General features: G+C 38.5%; 2 protein-coding genes across 2 annotated transcripts in view; both read right to left on the bottom strand.

The window, feature by feature from the left end:
• Positions 1–1032: 1032 nt before the first annotated feature.
• LOC117428531 (uncharacterized protein C15orf61-like) lies at positions 1033–3385 on the bottom strand. The gene is made up of 3 exons (XM_058999268.1): positions 2911–3385; positions 2216–2492; positions 1033–1263 (listed from the first exon to the last, which is right to left on the bottom strand). Exons 1-3 carry the CDS (start codon positions 2935–2937, stop codon positions 1136–1138), a joined length of 432 nt encoding a protein of 143 aa, XP_058855251.1. The 5' UTR covers positions 2938–3385; the 3' UTR covers positions 1033–1135.
• A 378-nt stretch (positions 3386–3763) lies between these two features.
• The window catches only part of LOC117429337 (IQ domain-containing protein H-like), a 31960-nt gene continuing 20447 nt past the window's right edge, over positions 3764–15276 (bottom strand). The window contains 6 exon segments of the mRNA XM_034048713.3: positions 3764–3976; positions 4888–4996; positions 6221–6282; positions 7063–7188; positions 9022–9189; positions 13754–14040. Coding sequence (XP_033904604.3) covers positions 3821–3976; positions 4888–4996; positions 6221–6282; positions 7063–7188; positions 9022–9189; positions 13754–14040 — 908 coding nt within the window. The 3' untranslated portion in view covers positions 3764–3820.

Raw genomic sequence — 15276 nt, 5'->3', positions numbered from 1 at the left:
AATAAGCGCTCGTTAATCTCAGCCCCATTGAAAAATGATTTGCACTTGTCTTGTCCTCCCCTTCCTGTTTTGCGCGTGAAGCAAACAATCTCATCAGCAATTAACTTACATGGCCCTGGGAGACTGTCGACACCTCCTATTAAAAACAACCCACTTTATCACAGCCAGTCTGCTGCTGCTTCCCCGGAGCCGGGTGACAACAAATCCGGTTTTCAATACTAATCCTATGAATAATATCATTACATTTCAACCCTTGACCTTGCCTAGGCCCTGGCCCATCCCTCACCATGATCAACTCCAGAGGAGCAAGAGGTCCATTGATTTTCATGTAATACAAGAAATTATTACTTTTGCTTAATTGTTACACAGAGCGAAATCAAGACCCCGATTAATGCTTTGAGCAGCACAACACTGCAGTGATCAATAGAGTAGTTTGTCAAAGAGGCTCTCCAAGGATGCTAGTACATCATGCTATGGTCAGGGGGCCCCCGACTGTCTGTTTGTATTGAGTAACAGGTAAGCAAAATCAGCAGTGTGCATTATCAGAAATCAAACGCACAGGGCTGACTGGAGGTGTGCTCCCAGTAAAAGGCTACATTCACTGTCTGGTAATTAAAAACCATTTTATCAGCCTTGTGTTCAGGCCAGACCTCCACAGTGCAATATTGACAGGGACGCTTGGCAGTGAATGAGCACTATTTGACTTTTAAATATATGAGCTGCAGTTATTTAACTTCATACGTTACCCGGGGGGGAGAAAAAAAGAGAAGAATTCAGCGTTTCCTCTGACTAACGAAGAACTGTTTAATTTTTTATTTAGCTTCTAAATATTTCGTCATTAAATTAGTATTGACTTACACATCAAATAATTGTGAAATATTGAAATCAGTGAATTGGTGAAGGGCTCCTTTACAGTGACGTATATAGAAGCACATGTGCCGTCAACATCTCCAAACTGGAAATTAAGCAAACTTGTGAATTATGGAACTGTGAAAAAACAAAGACGGTAAAAAACCCCAAACAACACAGAAATATCTTAAACATTTGTGATTTATTGCAAATTCAATAAATACATCAGGATCATGTACATTACAACATGTACAACAATAGCAGATACCTTTTCTATTATGCCTAGTTAAAACATAGCACCTTCATCCTCTTTATAGGCAAAATACACAGTGACAGGGCCTGAACTTGTGTGCACAGTCTCGGGCACTGTTGCGACAATCCAAGAGCCGATGCCATATGCTAAAGTAGGGATACCTGAAAGAAAAAGCACAGTAGGGATTCAGGGTGTTGGGTTCTGTATTAAACGCATTTAAACATTAACATATTGGGAATGCCTGTAACCAATCAGAAAAGCCTTATATAAACACACGATACTGGAACTGTACACAGAGTTATGAAACTTATGATATTAAAGATGCCAGTTGCTTCTAACCTCTTGCCCTGAAAACAGAAGAAAAACAAAAACTCTGGGTTCAAGTCCTGAAGCATCACCTGGATTATTCAGCGAGAAACCCCAGGTGACTGTATTCAAGAAGGTCATGAAAAAGGGCCTGGCAGGGTAATCAAGAACTGCCCATAGTATGACATTACCTACCCAAGTTACATTTTATCATGTCACCTCAATTCTGTACTGTAGAAAGCATACCAAGTTTCACTTCCTGGCTGTGACTGATCTATTTAATTGCTCTTCCGTAAATTATTACCTGAGACAGCAAGAAACACGCAGACACACACTTCTGAAGTAATGGAATGGGAATTGCGCTACACTGGCCATAGGCATTTTATAAAGAGAATTTACTACAGGATAGATTTCCTTTTTGGTTTGGAATGTAATTGTCAGGGCCACAGTTTATTTTGACATGCTCTGGAATTTGGCCAGGGTTAACGCTCCTTCTCAACTTTAGATTGGGCCACGGGGTCATGCTTACTGTCCTCAGAATACACAGGGCCATGGGTAATAAGTACTGATTGGAATGCAATAATACAAAGGGACTGAACTCAACAAAATCAATGCACATGATATGACATTAATGAATACAAAAAACTGGAAGTCATTTCTTGTAATTAAAAAGGTACCATGAGGAAAGACTACTATTTACTTCAGATTTTGTGTAGATAAAACTCCCTTTATAAAACTGTCATTATAAAATTTTTACAATAAAAATGTTTACCAAAAAAACGTTTTACCCCCAGGACAGATACTCACCTAAATTAATAACTTTTAAAGCTGTAAAGAACTTGTTTTCAAATTCTAAGTCCTGCCAGGGTGCTTTGGAGCAGTGGTACTTGATGAAAGGGAAGCACCCGGTCCTCAGTAAGTGATAGTTGGCCCCCTGCACCGGCCAATTAAAATGTAACAGTCCAAACTGGTCATTCTCCACGGCGCTGTAGCTGACGCAAAACGAGGTCGAGAAGGGAAGCCGCCTCTGCTGCAGGTGTAACCCCCTTGCAAACATGTCAGGGCGGCGATGGACGCTTTTTATCTATTTCATGTATGTAAAGCAATATGGGATTTTTTTTTTTTTCATGTGTTTATGCATGTCTTGGACAACTGCAAATAATCTCCGTAAAAAGCAGTTATTTGTCTTACCCTTACACAACGTTTTTGTTTCAGACTAACTTCCATTAAAAAAACAAACAATCGAGCTCTACAATTTAATCAGTTTATAACGCATCAAACAAAGAATACTAGAAAGCTAGAGCTTCTCTATTTGTATCAATAGATATGTTTTACATTTTTAACTTTACAACATCGATTCCGGTTAAAAATATTTTGTAGCAAGTACAAAATACAGAAATATGTAGTTTATAGAGATTGTACTGTGCATATCAGGTCTTTAACTAGCGATGTATTTATTTAATTTCATGTTTCAGATGTCATTTCTATACCATTTCACTCACCTTTAAACTGCAGGTGCCGTCCTGCATTTATAATTCCGGAGAGAAACATTCTTGGAAGTCATTTTAGTTCCTAGTTGAATGTCTTTTAAAACATTAACGCAATTCTGTTTTTTAATAGTAAACCAACCTTTAGCTCGACAGAGTACAGTATAGTACTACCAACCAGTATTACAGAACACCTAAGTATGAAACGCTGAGTGATATTCGGTTGCAGTAATGTACTTTCGCTAAGAAACAGCCAGTTTCTCCCACAGCTTATGAAACCTTTGGGACAGTTTGTATAGCCTTAGCCTTCTTCGTGAAACGAACAGTATCCGACAGTATTTCTCAGTCTCAGACTGAACTATAATTCCTAGGTGTCTGTTTCTTGTATTGTAGGGTTTTTGCGCACTCTACTTTAGCAGGAAGGCGACAGTCCCCAGATGTAGTTTAGCAGTCGGGACCCAAGCTTACTGTGCTCCTAACCCGACTTGCCTTCCCCTGGCACAGATGAGTTTTGAAAAACATATTCCAGTTCTAAAAAGCAGATTAAAATATTGATACCCCCCCCCCCCCCCCCCCTTTTTTTTTTACCAAAACGGTTTCTCAAGGTATCATAACAAAGTGCAAGTTTTTTTTTTTACACAGCCTTCTAATATATTTCAGTCACTTTATTAAATTATAATAAATACAGAGACCACATTTGAACATGTATTTTTTTTATTCACCAGTACATTTTAAACTATACATATTTACCTAAAGTTAGTCACTTCTTTATCTGTTTGTTTGTTTGTGTGTTTATATATATATATATATATATATATATATATATATATATATATATATATATATATATATATATATATATACACATACATACACACACACAATTGTTGATCTGTTATTAGTATAAAGATTTGAATCAGAAGTTTTAATTTAATTTTATGGTTAAAGTTCTGTTGTTACACACACTCATACAAACTTTTTTTTTTTGTTTTCTGGTGAACTCATGTAGCCGTTCGTCTGCAGACCTGGCCTGGTTTTCAATTGTAACTCCCAGGATTCCTTCAATGTCATTGATTATACCCTGCGATGCAGATACACAGAAACATTATTCAACATTTAACTGTAACAACATTTTAATACAAATGAATCCAACTGAAAAAAAAAACATCCAAAACATGAAATCACATCCTCACACTGGTCACTGACTGGGCAACAAACAGCCTTCCAGGTGAGTAACAGAACCCGCATCACCTTCAGCTTGCTCACAGTCTCATGTACTTTACAGTATGGAGAGGTGTCTGAGGCAACAGCCCCTGCTCTAGGTTCCTCATTTGCATTTTAAGTTCTCTGGTGACAGTTTTCCCTACAAAATTGCCCCCTGATGATAATGCATCTTGCAACTGGAAGTGCTGTGTTTGTAAGAGTGCTGTATTTAAAAACAAAGCTATTATCTGATTTTAATTGCATATTTACAGTAATCAATTCAAATCTTTTCACTTTAAAATAAATCCATTTTTGTATGTCTTCTTCAGAGAAGTAACACACAGCTAATGAAGAAATATTATTTATGACCCCCGTTCACACCAATTGGTTATTTATTCATGGACCCTAGAATTAGAAAGAGGTTAGATCCCTTGACATGCATGCTGTTTATACTCACCATTCAATAATTAAAACGAAAACAATACGAAAATTGGTGCTCAGAATGCTTCTATATTTAGTGGAAAAAAAAAGATCTCATAATAGATTTGATCAATGAACAATGAGATTCAAATCAACCCAAAAGTGAACAATTCACTACAGAAGTTCCATAATAGTAAAGAAAAGTAGTCAAAAATATATTAAACAAACAAACAAAAAAAGAAATCTTGAGTTATACTTAACCCTAATTATAATGCCTTAACAAAATTGTTTAACAAATGACATATCGGTAATCCAGTTGTTGTGTATTATAGAAAATGAACTGGGATCGTTAGTTAATTAACACCTTACCTTAAAATTGGTCTCGCCTTGCATATTAGGCGCTGATATTTCTTGATGAATGATGGAGAGATTGCGAGCAAAGGTCATGAGGGCCCCCTGGAGATCCTCCCCAATTGTTCTGTTAATGATATCCAAACAAATGAGTTTACTAATGATTCCCCTTGCATGCTTAAAAAACAATCACCCTCTCATTCGGGAAAGATGTGCTGAAGGAATTTAATGAGTATTTCCAACCTTACACGGCAGCAATCTTCAGGGGAAAATGAAAGATGAGGTACTATTTTAACTTGTCAACACAAGGATTTGTGTAATAAATATCTTTTATTAATCAAATCACCGCAGCATACCAATGGGATTATTCGTCAGGCCCCACGGTCCATTGCTGTGGTAGGACAATGCTTCTCATTTTATTATCCTTCCTTTCAAAGGAAGCTTGTGGTTTTTGTTGAGTGTCACACACCATATAAAGTTTAGACACAATAAGACATTAAAACCTTGCATCATGCAGCCTGCTCTGAGACTTCTCCAGTTCTGGTTGCTCTGCACAGACAATCTGGCAACGCTGCCCAAACAGTCCTGGAAGACTTATTGATATGTGTGAATCAGCTTAAGTTCATGAAGTTACCCACACAGTGCTGCAAGTCCCCTGGCACACTGAATACATTGTCCTGTTTACAATCAAGATTGACAATATGCATACAGAATAACTGGTACCCTTTGCACTGAGCATGGGCTAGCAGACTTTCTAAAATCTGCTTTGTGATTCAAAGTTAGAGCAACATGACCCTTTATCAAGCACTTCAAATATGTGAGGTCATATAAGCTTGTATGCGATTTGTACACCAATTAAGAACCAGTGTTCTCCTCTGACACATTTCTAATCTATGGCTGGGTTGCACATCTGAGTTGGAAAGAAGCCACTCAGGAGCCTGGCCTGAGCTAATCGCTCAAAAGAAGATACCGGATCTGCTCCACACAATCAGCTGTGCACGGGCTCACAAATAACCACGCAGCGTCTACACAAACATCGGCACACAAAGTGTTAAGAAACTACTTCAATAATTTAACAACCAAGTTTAGTTTTATTCCTCTCAGAAAACCTGCCTTTGCCTTGACACCTGCTTCCAGAAGTTATTACAGAGCAGATCAGTGGTAAAAGATGGAATTAGCTCATTGCTATGCTATAAATCAGATTTGGGGTGCTGTCTGACTGGGACAGTATTTTGTTTGTTACAAAATAAATACAGGTCTGCAACACTGCCAACTATCATTAACTTTACTGAAGGCTCACATTCATCATCCTGGATGAGGAAACATTTGATTGGGCAATCTCTCTACTTACATCATCCCCAGGCTCTGTCTTTTGTGGCTGTCGTGGAGTATAAACAGCGTCCCTTGCCTTTCCTGGAAACAACAAAATAAAAGGAAAATCCTGAAATCAAACGTCCTGTAGAACCAAATCCATTTATTCTTGATTAGGTTGTATTGCTCTCTGTTGGCTGCCACAGTGTTCTTTTGGGAAAATTCTACTGATACATTTGGAATCCACTCCACAGTGATATATCATATATATTTCTAGGAACTGCAGTATTTTGTGCTTTGACATATTTGTTCAGCTTTTGTTTGCAAAACACTGTTTTTGCTCTTTTTGGTGGCTTGTCTTACTCTCCTAAAGCAAGTGCTACCTGAGTGTGAAAAAAAACAACAACAAAAAAATAAACATCAACTGGGGTCAGTCTGAGCATTGGCATCAATGTGCACAGCATTAGATCAACTCAAATAGTTTACAGAAACAAGTATTTTATTTCACAGAACTCCATGTCATATTGTTCCTCAACGTACTGGTAGCATTAACCTTAAAATGCTCCCATGATACCGTTAAAGGCTTCTTGCCTGCAGAGTGTGGTAAGAGCAGTTATATGACCTTTGTTTGCTAGCTCCTGTTTATCACTATGACATAGATGTCTGGGGTGTCTGAAGCTATGGCGCACAGTGTCAGATATCGTGTTTATTTAATGAAATATTCATAAAACAAATAAAAGAACGCGGGACTGCGCGGCTGAGCTTTTTAAATATACATCTGGCTCAATAATTGATCAGGTAAAGGTAGTTTTTGTTTATGCAGTGGTAGAATAGCTTATGACATCACGTTGATGATCATGGAAATGTTCCCTTCTCTGTTACCTTGATATCAAACCCCACTCCTTGTGCCTTGCACATCTGAAAGAACACACTGTAGTGCACCATGGCCAGGTTGGTGTGCCTCAGCTGGGTGCTCATCACGGCATAGTGGCTTGTGACTGTCGGAGGCTGGCAACGACAACACAAGCACCATTACAGTTACTGGTAGTCAAAAAAGAAGCATATTTATAACCAAATGTTATATTTTTCATGTACAAGCAATCAGAAAACAAAAAAGTCTGAAAAGCTCTATAAATAATTCCTCATTTAGATACATTCACAGTTTTTTTTTGTTTGTTTGTTTTTACTCAATGGGGAGTTTTCAGATTTTTCTGTACTTTTAGTGGTAGTCCAATTTGAAGTATATTATGTATGTGCTATTGTGGAAATTGATTAATCAAAGTCTTTACTACAACATGCAATTGAAAAAAAATAGATCAACATAGTAACAAACACCTCGCAAAAATGGGTTAAATTGCAGAGGTCTCTATTAAGAATAAAAACGCTTTCTATTATTAATATTGTTATTATTGCATTCAATGAAGTGCTGTATATTTACAGTAACAGAACAGCATTACTTGAACAGTCTGTAATTCATTTTATTGGTGACACATTTAAGTTGGCATACTTGAAATTCTTGCATAACAATAAAAACAAGTCTGCCTGAGATTTAATCATGTTTGTAATATTGATAGTTAATAACACCCACTGCTAAAACCATTAACTTTAAAAAAGAGGAGCCTGTGAAATCTGTTGTATTGAGCACGAGGCTGAAACGAAATGAATGTTTGATAAAATAATACAAGTAGCAGCTTAACAAGCGTAAACTTGAGTTCGCCACTAATAATGGAGTACTATTGTTTAAGGACTGGCCTCAGGTTGATGAGGTGCTTATTTCAGCTGCAAAGTCTGCATACACATGCATAATGAATTGCTGTATGAATTATTAATGTGTTGATTATTTAGTTCCATCTATCAGAATGATAATGTATTCTGCATCCACTGGCTGATTGGGTTGGTACATAATTACAGTAGTAATAGTATTTAACGAAACAGATGTTTTTTTGTTAATGTTTTTATTATAGGGGGTACATTTTTGAAATGTTAAGTGACATAGAAGGGTGGGTAAGATCAATTGCATTTCTAAGACCAGAATATTCGAATTTGCAGTGCTTAGTACAGTAGACATGTAGGGATTGATGATTGACAAGATGTTTTGATAACGATGAACCTTTCAAGACAGACCCGTCTCTCGATTGATATTAATACAGTAGCTAACCCACAGCTGCATGTTATTTTAATGCAGTTTAAACAGAAGGATTCTGTTTTCCCTGCTTAACAAGGTAAACAAGTGTTCTGCTCCCCTCTTAACAACATGCCGTAGAGACTGCTGTTATGGCTGAACCGAGGCCAGCTCATTAAATTGTTTAGTTTAGAGGTTTTCTATTGGCAGTAAGCCAAACACTTTATTCTTTGAGACCATGGTAGCTTGTAAACAATATTTAAAGGAGCAGACATGTATGAATATGTTATACAGTATATGAGATTAATAGTCTCTTACAGTCACATGAGCATCGTTTTCTTTCTATTCCACCTGGGGTCTCATATACACAAAGACTGGCAACTTTGCCAAGTCAGTACCAATTGGAGCCAGTTTTAAGCAGCCCAGTAATGGAAGCTGGGATAAGGCTGTATGCATCTACTGAATATAAAGTCCAGATATAAAAAGCAACAAAAACCCTGCTATAATAATCATTTAAAGAAAAAGCCGTTCCTTAATAGTTCTTTGGGATATCCATAACAAGCATTAATTATGCCATCCATATTTAACCTCGGCGACATACAGAGGAATATAACAGCTCTGTAATGACTTGTAATTAATTTGTGATTGTAATGAGAAACTGGGTTCTGAAACATTCTTCATGGCTGAGGTAACCTGAGCTGCAGTTAATGCACACGTACCATCGCTGCCTCCTCTCCGAGCCGGCGAGGCTGTTTCACATCCCTGGCGGGCGCTGGGACCTCCAGCTGACTGGAGCGGTAGTCCAGCCTCCCCCTCGTCATCAGCAGCATCAGCTGGGTCATGGACAGCTGGTCACTGTAGCACAAGTCCAGATCAGTGGCCCACACCTGGAGGATTGAACAAGTGTAAACCCTGCAATGGAATGCAAATTCACACATGCAGCGACTCTTAGTGTACTGGGAGACCACCGAAGCCGAAATATGAATGTCAGAATTAATAAAATGTATTATTAAGAAACAAACTTTTTTTTTTTAATTTATATTTCATTTGTAGCTTATTTTTGGGTTTTTATTACAATAATAGGCTGCAAAAGCAATCATTTCATATTTATATTTTACTCATTTCAAATGCAGATGTTTAACAAAATAGCGTTGGAATGGGAGACTATAAGCGTGTTGAAAGCATATATACATGTCCTAAAGGTAATAATAGAAATGCCAGCTGGAGCAATTTTACATTGAGAAGATGGGCTGACATCTTGTATATTTAACACACAGCATTTTATTAGTGTCATTCTGCAACCAAAAATACATCTCAGAGAACAAAAGAATCCCTGTTTTATTACTGTTAAGAGAAGTGTTTCACTGTGTGCCTGGTCTTTAAAATGGTACCTTCGCTTACGTTTGAATCTGGAAGTATCCTCCGTGGATCTGCCCTAGTGCTTAGCACTCTAAAACAAACCTTGCGTTGAGTGACTTCAGATCTGAATGGTAAATGGCATCATTATAAGGATATTAAGGGGTCACGCTGTCAAGGCCTTATTCTAAAACAGGGCTAATTTCAAAATAATATTTTAATAGCAGTGCCCTCTTTAAAGTAGGGAATAAATCACAATTGAAAGAGTTCTTAATAACTAACTGCCAGGTGGCTGCAGTGCCTTCCTGGGTTCCTATTTGTCAACTTAAACGCTCCTGCCATCAAATGCAAATCATCCTCCTAGCGAACGCCTGCCGACCTTTACTCCTCACATTTGATGAGCGTTTAGCCGTATTTCTTCTGCTAAATTTCAGGATCTGTCACAGCTATTTACTGCAATCAGTTACAGCACGTCTGATCTGAAGGGTTTGTTTTTTGCGTCCCTGCTTATTTTTGCTGCTAAGACTGACACCCTTGAGCTCCTATTATTACAGCACATTACATTAAGAGCTTTGTTTTGTGTTGCACAAGATTCCTCACTGTTAGCTGAACTAAGCAGCACCTAAAGAGGTGATCCTTATCGTTTTACTCAAGATTATCTAGATATATCTTGAAAGGCTTACTGATAGTATCCTATAACGTAACAAAACGCATCCCTGAAAGTGCTGTAATAGAGATTCTTTAAGGTTGTCTGCTGGTGGATTGCATTTCAATTTTCTTTATTGCATTTAAAAAGTATAAAAATCTGATTAAAGTATACAATATGTGTAAAAAATAAATAAAAAAAAGATAGCTTTGGTTTAAATTGCCAAGATGAATAAACTATATTCACAATCTTCCAGATTTCCTAAGCTTTTGCTCCAGACTAAGACACACACAGCACATACAGTATACACAGATATACCTATACTGTAACTCTTGCATTGCTCACACAATGTAATAAACTACCACAAAATGGGACAAGATTCAAAATAGCACATCACTTTGTGGATGCTGCGTGCATCCGTGCACATTACTGCTTCTGAATCAAGAAAGAAAAATAAACCACTTCAATGAATAACAGTGTAGGTGATAGATCCAAGTAATATCAACTACTGTACACTGAAATAAACCACACTGATCGTCAGACCTAATGCTAATAGTAACTGCGTGTCGAAACTGTAACTTTAACTTGGAATCAACTAAAATAACAAAAAAATACAAAATCAGAGCCAAGCTGATTTATTAAGATATATTGATCCTGTTTTCTCCATTCTAGTTAATACCCATCACAGGCTGATGGACAGACTCCAGAGAGCCCTTTACAAAGTCTGTAAGAATCAAACAGTCCCGCCTCATTGTCAGACACAACAAAGACTGCTGAAATACGACCCTGGATCGTACCTGTTTGTATTGTCTTCTTTTTCATTAAAAGCTGCAATCCAGCAGCTGATGCTCCATTACTCCACAATGTGCTGCAGGACTACAAGGGCAAACATATGCGACCCGCTTTACTCCTTAAAAAAAGACTGCTTTTAGCAACAGGTTTCAATGCAAATGGAGGTTCAAATCCAGACTTGTTTGTACACAGATATCTGTGGCGTCTGCTTTGCCTTTTAGATTTGGTTTGTAATATATATCCTTCTGCTAATGGCTTGTGGTACTTTTTTAAAATGTTAATTCAGTATCATTTCAAAGGAGCTGAAACAGACTAGGATTATAAATAAGGAGTGAAATTACATATCGAATTGGTATTTAGATACTAAACAAACATCCCTTTTATATTTTTAACTGATATAACATATACAGGCTATTTCTTGGTGGATATGTCCCAGAGCAATATTTAAACTTTAAACTAAAAAAACAAATATAACAAAACAAAGTCTGAATGCTGTTCAGGATAACCACACCACAGTGCCGACCTGAAACCCCCCTTCGAAAAAATAATCTATAGCATACATCATCAGCCAGATGAGACAAAGAGCAAACATGCAGCTTACTGAACAGGAAACCATTTTAATTAGATCTCAGCATTACGGGCACTAATTCTAACTTTCAATGAATCCCCAGAATGAATGACCTACAGCTCATTTGCACTCACCTCGTTCTACACTGTACCCAGCAACAGGCATGCAGCACAGCCAAGCTGAATGTGGAGACTGAAAGGTGATTACATACAGAGGCTTTCTGCTATTACTACAAACTGCAAGCCAGCAATTAGAACAGAACTGGCTCTGATTAATGTGCACAACAAAATCAAAATCAATAATAAGTTAAACATGCATTTTTAATGGTCTGCTCATAAGCGCTATTCTATTGCTGTGTATAAAACTACTATTATATATACTTAAGGTGATTTCGGCAAACTTTCTCCTGTATTTATTACAGTGTGCTTTACAGCATGATTCATTCTATCTTATAATGCTGCCCTCTAGTGGAAAATAATTTGAGCGCAGCTTTTTAAAACACTGAAGGCTACATGCAATTAAAATAATAATATGAGGTTACAATACTGTTCCAGGTTACCTCAATTGTGACTGTAGAGGGAACTGCGTGTCTAAAAACATTGAGTTGCTTATTGATTTCTCCTACATATGAACAAAGCTAAAATGTGCATTTGGCACAGAGTGTGTCAATGAAAACAATCGTGCACACAAACAGCCCCTTTGAGTCTGGCCAGTCATAGCACCTCAGTTAGACACCCACTGCTCAACTGAAACGGCTTGTTTAAGAAAGGGGGCACATATTCAAAGTGTTTATTACACTATATTTCTTCATTATTTGGTTCTAGCTTGACTTGAGCAAACACTTTTGAACTGTGCCTCATTTCACGCAGTGCAATGCAATGCACATGTTTATATACAGTATGGAATGGTATGCAAGTTTATATACAGGATGGCATTTTAAACACTAACAGCATCGGAATACATTAGCACTTTATGTTTCATTTCACTTCATTCTATACCAGATGAAAAGACCTACAACATATATCCGGCGATAGCAGCTGGAATCCAGGTCTTGATGTTCTCAAAATCAGTTCTGACTTGCATTTCAACAGTTTCCTTAATAGCTGCCAATTCATTAATTCAATTGGTTTCTAGTGTTTATTGTCACCGGGGAGCCATCATGTTCTACATATCTGCTCCTGAGAGGAAATCTGTCTTACATACAGGGACTTTGGGATGGTGTTTTCTCTGAATCAGACCTCACTAAGGAGCACATAATCACACTTTGCAATTACTTCATTGTATGCTTCATAGCAAAGACACAGAGCACCATTGGAACACTGCAGGAGACCCACAACACATGCAGGAGTTATGAGCCATGGCTGGTAGGAAATCACATTTGTGGTTCACCTTGTTTCCAACTTAAATATCCACTACAAACCACTTTGTAATGCAGACTTCAAGCAAAATGTAACAATGCAAAGCATGTATTGGTAACTGTACTGTGACAGAGTTGTGACTGGCAAAGAGAATATATAGACATCTTGTGTCTGACGATTTTTTTGAACAACAACATTTTTTGCATTTGCGTTTTAGTGAAGTTTATGTTTTAGTTACAATTCTGAACAATTTTTTTTACTTGGTATGCATTTAAAAAGAATATGCACATCATAAAACACAATGAATAAAAACGCAATGATTCATTAGAGGCTTCTTCCAAAGCCCAGCATGGCCATACTGTAAAGCTCAAAAAGAAAAGTGTACTGTTATATACTGTCAGCGCTGGTTATTAATACATTTGTAAAGAAGACTTGTAACATTATGCGTGTAAATTGCCTGCCTCTAACTACAATAGAAAAAGCTGAGGGAGTCCATCTAAAACAGACCTGCAAACACCCAGAAAGAAACACCAACATATACTCCCTATTGCCTCCGTGTCAAAGGGTAACCCTTAAAATGAGGATTAGTTTATTGACACAATAAGAGGTGGCAGTTTATTTGATAGCATTTCTGCATTATTTTCGCCTCTCTCTTGTTTACAGCCCCCGGGGGGAGAGCAATCTTTATTACCCCGCTGATATATGAAGGGGCTTTCTGCTGTCCATCTCACCTGCTGCTCCAGCGTGCGGGGATGGATAAAGGTCACGAGGTCGATGGAGAGGTAACCCATCACTCCGCGTGATTTACAGGCCGCTGTGATCCGCATGCACGTGGAGTGCAGGATGTCAGGGTCGACCGAGGATTGGGGTACGGACGTGCCGCAGCATTCTAATGGGGTGCCAGCGTGGATCTGGTCTCCACACGACACCATCGACATCTCCCCATTGGGCTCGATCAGCATGTCCACTGTCAGGTTGGTAATGCTTTCTGAAGGTGGGCAGGCCTCCACTACACCACCTAGAATTGAGAAGGGCATGGGCAGGGAGTATAAAGAGGCCGTTCACACATCTGCGGTAACTGACAGAGAAGCCCATCTTCATATATATTGTTCTCAGTATTCTTTAAGAAAAACAAGTCTGGGGGAAAGCGTGGTACTGTAAATGGGTCCTGCAGTTCCTTACACTGTAATCTTATCCCAAACAACCTCCAGAACTAAAGCTCCTGGAGTACAGTAAATGTATCTGAGTGACAGGTTCTTTTGCTGGAAGGTTAACATTGATTACCGCCGTGTTTGAACTCATTCTAGAGGCTGCGATAAATTGAACAGAGATTTTACACTGACTCAGATTGTTTATTTCCCTGTATTCTAATGAATACGCTGACTAATAAAATGACCAGTCATCACAGGGAAGGGGTGGTACTGTAAATGGGTTGACTAATAAAATGACCAGTCATCACAGGGAAGGGGTGGTACTGTAAGTGGGTTGACTAATGAAATGACCAGTCATCTCAGGGAAGGGGTGGTACTGTAAATGGGTTGACTAATGAAATGACCAGTCATCTCAGGGAAGGGGTGGTACTGTAAGTGGGTTGACTAATGAAATGACCAGTCATCTCAGGGAAGGGGTGGTACTGTAAATGGGTTGACTAATGAAATGACCAGTCATCTCAGGGAAGGGGTGGTACTGTAAGTGGGTTGACTAATGAAATGACCAGTCATCTCAGGGAAGGGGTGGTACTGTAAATGGGTTGACTAATGAAATGACCAGTCATCTCAGGGAAGGGGTGGTACTGTAAATGGGTTGACTAATAAAATGACCAGTCATCTCAGGGAAGGGGTGGTACTGTAAGTGGGCTGACTAATGAAATGACCAGTCATCTCAGGGAAGGGGTGGTACTGTAAATGGGTTGACTAATGAAATGACCAGTCATCACAGGGAAGGGGTGGTACTGTAAGTGGGTTGACTAATGAAATGACCAGTCATCTCAGGGAAGGGGTGGTACTGTAAATGGGTTGACTAATGAAATGACCAGTCATCTCAGGGAAGGGGTGGTACTGTAAATGGGTTGACTAATGAAATGACCAGTCATCACAGGGAAGGGGTGGTACTGTAAATGGGTTGACTAATGAAATGACCAGTCATCTCAGGGAAGGGGTGGTACTGTAAATGGGTTGACTAATGAAATGACCAGTCATCTCAGGGAAGGGGTGGTACTGTAAATGGGTTGACTAATGAAATGACCAGTCATCAC

This window comes from Acipenser ruthenus, chromosome 24 (genome assembly GCF_902713425.1).
Source record: "Acipenser ruthenus chromosome 24, fAciRut3.2 maternal haplotype, whole genome shotgun sequence".
NCBI classification, from domain to species: Eukaryota; Metazoa; Chordata; class Actinopteri; order Acipenseriformes; family Acipenseridae; genus Acipenser; species Acipenser ruthenus.
This window is presented reverse-complemented; position numbering and strand designations above follow the sequence as displayed.

What these genes read in the sequence shown, in the direction of transcription:
- LOC117428531 (XM_058999268.1), bottom strand. Translation starts at nt 2,937, where the DNA reads ATGCAGGACGGCACCTGCAGTTTAAAG. An exon ending in ACGGCACCTGCAGTTTAAAG is followed by an intron (nt 2,493 to 2,910) that starts GTGAGTGAAATG and finishes TACATGAAATAG; the next exon opens with ATAAAAAGCGTCCATCGCCG. An exon ending in TTTAAAAGTTATTAATTTAG is followed by an intron (nt 1,264 to 2,215) that starts GTGAGTATCTGT and finishes TTTTTCTTTCAG; the next exon opens with GTATCCCTACTTTAGCATAT.